Here is a 6,819-nt window from a genome sequence, read left to right as displayed (position 1 = left end):
GAAGTAGAATGATTTCTGGCAAACACATCTCCAATGCGTGGATTGAGGGTGCATCCCACCTGGGAGATTACAGCCTTATCAGAAAGGAAACACATAAATCATGAATGTATTGGGGGGAGGGAATAAAGCATCAAGGCATTGATTTGAAGAAGATGAAGACCGGGATTTGAAGAAAGGAAAATGAATAGAGAACAGATACAGAGAATAAGCCAAATTCTGTTGAAAATGAGGATTGAGTAAGAATGGGGTGGGAATATGATGGGAAAAGGGATACATAGAGCTACAGAAGAGAACGACTGAAGTGTTGGAGGAGCTGAGGCGGTGTAGCCAAGAGAAGAGAAGTTTCAGGGGGACATGGGATCTTCAGAGCTCTAAGGGATTATTAGGGAGAATCGGGGATTTGTGTGGCCACCGGGAGCAGAGCGGAAATCCCCAGGGCAAGTCACAGAGCAAAGAAGTTAGCTATACGCAAGGACTTTCTGAGAGTCAGTGCTATCTTGAGAGGGAACAGACACTTTTGATAGGCAGTGAGCTCCTCATTTATGGAAACTTGCAGTCAAGGGCTGAAAGCCTCTGCCAGGGTGCCGCCCAAGGTCGGGCCTTGCTTGGGGGTGGGGCCGGGCCGCCTGGATTTGAAAGGGTGGGGGCTGCGAAAGGCATTGGAGAAAGAGTAGGCCTGTGTGTGCGTGTGTGTGTGCGCGCGCGCGCGCGCGTGGGGGGGGGAGTCTCCCTAAGAGTGCCCAAGCCCAGCCTGACCCCCAAGTGGCTGGTGTGGCGGGGCTGGGCTGGGCGGGGCGAGGCCAGCGGCGGGCAAGAAGGCGGGCTCGAGGGCGGGGAGCAGCGCGGAAGCCCAGCCACATAAAGAAACGGGCGACGCGACAGGGGCGGCTCTTTCCTGGGTGGGGTTTCTGAAGTCGTGGCCCGTTAGCAGGAAGCCGAACAGTTGCCCCAGCGCTAGAGAGGGACCCAATCTGAACCTCCAGCCCCCAGAGTCTGTGCTGTCTGTACTGTGTTCTCAGCGCTGCCAGACAGCTCCTAGCCGAACTTTATCAACTCTGCCACTTTTGCAGTCACCATGCCTAAGACGGTGAGTACAGGGGATGTGCGCTGCCGCCCTAGGGGCTCTAGCAGACTCTAGTAACCCTCTGCTGATGGTTATGGGCTTGGCCAGCCATCCGCCCACTCAGAACGCCGCGCCGTCCGCTGAGGCCTGGGTTGGGGAGGAGCGAGAATGGAGTCCTTGTCTGGTGAGCCCTCTTGTGTGAGTGGGTACCAGGCTAGAAGTGGACAGGGCGGGACCGGCCTCTTTCTCAGATTCCAGTTTCTGGCGGCATGTGGGATGAGGCAGTAGGGAAGGTTCCTTGGGGACCCGGAGGTCTCCTCTTGCTCCTGATGGTCTGCGGGGGCAGGGGAGGGAAACACTTCCTCCAGTTCAGGAATTGGCACCTTTCTGGGGACAAGGCTGCTTTGGTCCAGGAGAGTCCATGGGAAAGGTGTAGGAAGTGCAGTGGGCTGATCCAGCACCCTCTTTCACCTTTCTCATAGTCTCCCCTGGAGACTCCATATGTTTTCGACTATTAGAGGAGAAAGAGTTGGTGGAGGAGAGAGTTGTGGAGGGACTCAACAGATGCTGTTTGCTTCCATCCAGGATCACTAATACTTCACTTGGAGGAGGAGGTCTACTTTACTTCCTAGTGTGGAAGACTGGTTTCTTCCTCTCTCTACCGACAGATTCTTGCCCTTCCCATTGCTTAATAGTTCTCTGTCTCCTTCTATCCCATCCAGATTGTTCTGTAAGGTGTGGATTCTCCCCGGTAGGGCCACGCCTTTCTAGAATGGTGGTAGCTTCTACGATTTGATCTCCACCCCGCTGGCTGTTATGAGAAGAGCAGAAGCCTCCTGGGAGTGGGGCCTAGGGAGGCCGGATGCCCAGAAGGGAGGGGCATGGGAGGGGTGTGCCTGAATAATGAGTCCTGCTTGCTTTTGTGCAAGTCATACCAAGAGGTTTCTGGAGCCCTTCTCTTGTTCAGGAAGGCCTAGTGACCACCCTGGCTTGCGTCCTTAAGGCCAAGAAGCTTGTGCTTGCCGATCCCTCTCCCTAGAGGATTGTCTGAGCCTTGTAGTGCTGAGATAGTGACTAGTAGCCCTGAGAAGGTCCGAGGGTCCCTGGAGGAGAGAAGTGGGGGGCTGGTTCATTGGGTGTATGCTGATTTTGGTTGCCACGTTGCTATAGTCCAGACTTTCTGCCAAGTCATTCTTGTCTTTTCAAAACCCTATTAGAAACACCAAGTTTTCAACAAGCATGTGCTTCTACATTCTCTCTTTTTAAAATTGCTCATGGTTTTATGACATGGAGTTTTTCCGCCTCCCCCAATACACATAAAGTGACAGAGAATGGTTTTGAAAAGAGAGAGGGAAAAAAAAGCCCACTGTTTCTGCCAACACAGAAGATTATAAAGATCCTTACAGGAGACTCTTCTTCAGTTTATCTCTCTGTGGGTGGTTTTACCTAAATAGATTGGTGGATCTCTGAGAACAGACTTTGCCCCACAATCTCTCTTCACTACTGGCATCCTTCATCCTCAATTCTAAAATATCTCACCTTTAAATACAACTTGATGGGCCTGGAAATTGTCTCAAAGTTGCCTTAACCATCCCATCTCAGTCAGAAGTGGTGAAGAAGATAGCCTGGTGATCCTTTTCCTGGGCTTGGAAAGAGCCTGGAGAATGAGCTGTTTGAAGTCAAGCCTAGGGTACTGAAGGTACCTGAATACTGAAGGTATTTTTATGCAGATTGTCTGAAACTTGAATCAGATTGGAAGGAGAGGGCTGAATTTTGATAGTCTGAAAGCTTTGGAGAATTTTCCATACTGTTCAGTTCAAGGAATAGTCAACTTTTAGGAGAAACAACTGTATCATGCCTATTAAGACCATAGAATCTTGACCTGAAAAGGACCTCTGAGACTCTCTAGTGCAACTTTCTTCCTCTCCCCACTCCACTATTTCTCTTTTAACTAATGAGGATATTGGGCTTACAGAAAAGAACCTAAGAGTACATGGTGACATAACCAAGACTGGGGCCCAGACTCTTTGATGCTTATCTCAAGGACCCTTCTTTCTGCCTCAGTGACAAGGTTCTTTTTTTTTAAATATTTTTTAAAGTTTTTTATTTTATTCATTTGGCAGAGAGAGAGAGAGAGAGAGAGAGATCACAAGTAGGTGGAGAGGCAGGCAGAGGGGGAGGGGGAAGCAGGCCCTCCGCTGAACGGAAAGCCCAATGCAGGGCTCCATCCCAGGACCCTGAGATTACAACCGGAGCCGAAGGCAGAGGCTTAACCCACTGAGCCACCCAGGCGCCCTGTGACTAGGTTCTTGAAGTTGAGTCCTCTCACCTGCCCAAAGCAAACTGCCCCTGTTCTTAGGACTTCCTGGTCCTCAGATAAAAGGAGGTAGATAGGGACGCCTGGGTGGCTCAGTTGGTTAAGCAGCTGCCTTCGGCTCAGGTCATGATCCCAGCGTCCTGGGATCGAGTCCCGCATCGGGCTCCTTGCTCGGCAGGGAGCCTGCTTCTCCCTCTGCCTCTGCCTGCCATTCTGTCTGCCTATGCTCGCTCTCTCCCCCTCTCTCTCTGATAAATTAATAAAATCTTTAAAAAAAAAAAAGGAGGTAGATAATTCAGACATAGTGACGTTGGCATTTGGTGGTCTCCTGTTGAGAGTTGGGGGTTTCACAAGGTGCCTCCTGTTACTTTTCTCATTCCTCATCCCAATGCTGAGGCATCCAGGAGCATATACTAGTTCACTGCATGCCAGCTAGTAACTTTAATGGAGGAAGAAAATTCCCTATTTGCCGCTCCTCCTTCACTAGTTAGGCTATTAGGCTATTTCTGGATTATGACAGATAGGGAAGGGTAGTGGAAAAATCAAATCCGTTCATTCATATGAACTATGTCTATAGTCTGTCCAGAGTTGGTTTCACTTTTACATCCAATTGTCTCCCTTAGTCAACCCAACCTCTGTTAAATCTGTTAAAACATGCTTCTCTGTACCCTCTCCCTGCCAATTCTTGGATTCTGCTTCTAGTTGCCAGTTTCCTAAGTCTGCCAGAATGAAGAAGCTTATTAACTGACATCTATACTTTCTGCTAAGACAGTTGTTAAAAAAACAAAAAACAAAAAACAACTTTTCCCTTCTCTGAAAGTCTTTGGGAGTTTTTGATCTCCCAGAAAGAGATTGTTTTGAATTTTCAAGGTTTTCTTGAGTTTTTGGTTTGTTAGAGTTGAAAAGGCTCTTCACAACTGTCAAGTCTAACCCTTCTAATTTATAGAGGGGGGAAAAGGAGGCCCACAGATAAGGAGGACCTGACCTAGAACAGTATAGCACATCAGTAGCAAAGCCAGAACTTGAATTTAAGTCTTAGTTAGAGTATCAGTTTGGTAAGATCTTTTCAATTTGCTGAATTTTTAACCCTAGCTCAGCAGGTCAGGGGGAAGGTTATCAAATGATTGTTGATAGGACCATCCATGTGAGCAGATGTAGCATCCACCTCCTTAAAGTATTTGAAGGCTTCTGGATCTGCATTCAGCTAAACTTTAACAGGGACTGTGTGGACTGTTTATTCTCCTGCCATTCCTAGCATTGCTTGAGCCACTCGAGTGGCACTGAAATGGTACTTTGTGAATAGAAGGAAGAATCTCAGTTTTTAACTCTTGAACCAACCCTGCCTACAGACTTCAGGGTGGGGCAAAAGATTAGGAATGGAGGTTATATGTGAGAGAGGGCAGCTCTGGATCCTGCATCTCTCCACCTCTGTTTCTCCAGTTCATTCAGCCCTTTGTGGAAGCATGGATGATAGAGCAGGAACCATCTTGGGGATTTTCTTTAGGCTGTTCCTTGAACAGCCCTTTGGGCAGAGAGGTGCTGGGGGGGTAGGAGGACACTTGAAGGTATCAACTAATCTGTACTTAGTTTTGTAGAGGGGAAAGTTTCTCTGTGAGTGGATGACAGAGGCAGTACTGACCACTACTCTGCTAGCTCTCCATTATTATCTAGCTGCCTATAACAATAGCTTTGTTTTAGTGGAGTTATTTTTATTTTTTTCTCTTCCCCCTCTTAGGAGAGTGCTTTCCTGGATGGTGAAGTGATATTTAGAGGTCATCCATCTGGTCTATCTCGCTGACTCTAAATCCAATTCTATAGATGACAGCTACACTTATTCTGAACTCTGTTCTGCTAGTGTTGCTTGGCAACAGTCTATGTAGGCTCATCTGTATCTTCTTGGGAGTCCCCCTCATTGGAATTTCCAGACTCATGGTCCCCAGAGAGGAGAATATTTGGCTACCACCACAATCAGGGTTGGGCCTTTAATGGCTAGAGTTGATGAAAATTGGCATTATTACAGGTTGGGAACAGTGTGTTTCTGATTTTTCAAAGATAGAACTGAGTCTATTATGTACATCTTTCCCAACTCACAGTATTCTTTCTGCTACCACTCTTTCTGCGCCACTCTTCTGCCTCCTCCCCAAAAAGAGTACAAAGATGGTCTCCTTTGGGCCAGTCTAGTGGTCAAGAGGTGGTCTTGTCGTGATTGGCTGGCTTTGCTATTCATCCCTCCAATTTCATGCTTGATAGAGCTGAAAAACTTTTCAATTTTAGGTTTGGATTTGTGGTATAGGAACAGTCACTTGAAGGGTAGCTCAGGACTCCATTGATTTGGAAATTGGCAAATAACACTGACTTGGGAATTTTTCTTCTTCTCTTTCTATGTAGGAAGAACATCTTCCCTGTCCTCAATAAAGTGATCCAAATGAAGTAAATATTTAGACAAATCCTTTCTTTAGGCTCTCAGTCTCTCCCAATTTGTCATGAAGGAATTGTAAAAATAATAAGGACACTTAGGGACTTTTCTGGTACTGATATCCTTGAGAGCCTTGATGATACACTTTCAAGCCTCCCATTTCTATGTTTTTTCCTTCAGACATTTTTTTTTCCTCAAAATTTGAGTGCCTTCTATACCAGGCAGTGTGCTAGGCTTTGCTGGGAATACACAGTTCATCAGCACTTGCTAGAATGTACCTTCTTTTTCCCCCTACACCTCTGGAGTACTTTTTTTTTTAAGATTTTATTTATTAATTTGACAGACAGTGCTCAAGCAGGGGGAGCAGCAGAGGGAGAGGGAGAAGCAAGCTCCCCGCTGAGCAGGGAGCCCATTGTGGGACTCGATCTCAGGACCTGAGCTGAAAGCAGAGGCCCAACCATCTGAGCCACCCAGGTACCCCTGGAGTACTGTTTTTTCTTGGGTGTTGACTTCAGAATGGAGTTTCTAGCTTGGGAGTTGGTTTGTTTCATTAGTAGCTCTAACAGAAACACTGGCATGAGCCATAGAGCAAATGACCTGGCCTTAAACATTTAGTTCTACCTTTATGTTTTAGTTGGGGTCAGCAAAAGTCAGAAAAGGGAAGTGATATGAGTAAATAGTAATAAGGTTGGGACTAAAACCCAAGTTGGCTGGCCCCCAGTGTAGGGGAGGATTTTTTTTTTAAAGACTCATTTATTTTAGAGAGAACATGACCCGTGCTGAAATCAAGTGTCAGATGCCCACCTGACTGAGCCACCTAGGTGCCCCTAGGGAAGGAACTTTTAAGGTCTGCCTTCTAAGTTGCACTTGGTGCAGGGTGCTCAGTGTTTCCTACCTCTTTGCTGGGGGTGACTTGACCGTAGTGTTCTTATGGTAATGGGAAGAGCAATTCTTTCTGAGTGTTTAGAGCTGACCTCAGAGGTTATATGGAGATAGCTCAGGCTCTGACAGTGCCTTTGGGAC

The 6,819-nt window shown here is 47.1% G+C and overlaps 1 protein-coding gene across 1 annotated transcript in view; it reads left to right on the top strand.

The window, feature by feature from the left end:
- The first annotated feature begins 634 nt into the window (after nt 1-634).
- The window catches only part of MSN (moesin), an 81,139-nt gene continuing 74,954 nt past the window's right edge, over nt 635-6,819 (top strand). The window contains exon 1 of the mRNA XM_082715915.1: nt 635-1,087. Coding sequence (XP_082572041.1) covers nt 1,076-1,087 — 12 coding nt within the window. The 5' untranslated portion in view covers nt 635-1,075. The remainder of the gene's footprint in view (nt 1,088-6,819) is intronic.

This window comes from Mustela nivalis (genome assembly GCF_964662115.1).
Source record: "Mustela nivalis genome assembly, chromosome: X".
NCBI classification, from domain to species: domain Eukaryota; kingdom Metazoa; phylum Chordata; class Mammalia; order Carnivora; family Mustelidae; genus Mustela; species Mustela nivalis.
The sequence above is the reverse complement of the archived record's forward strand: the minus strand, read 5'-3'. Positions and strand labels throughout refer to the sequence as shown.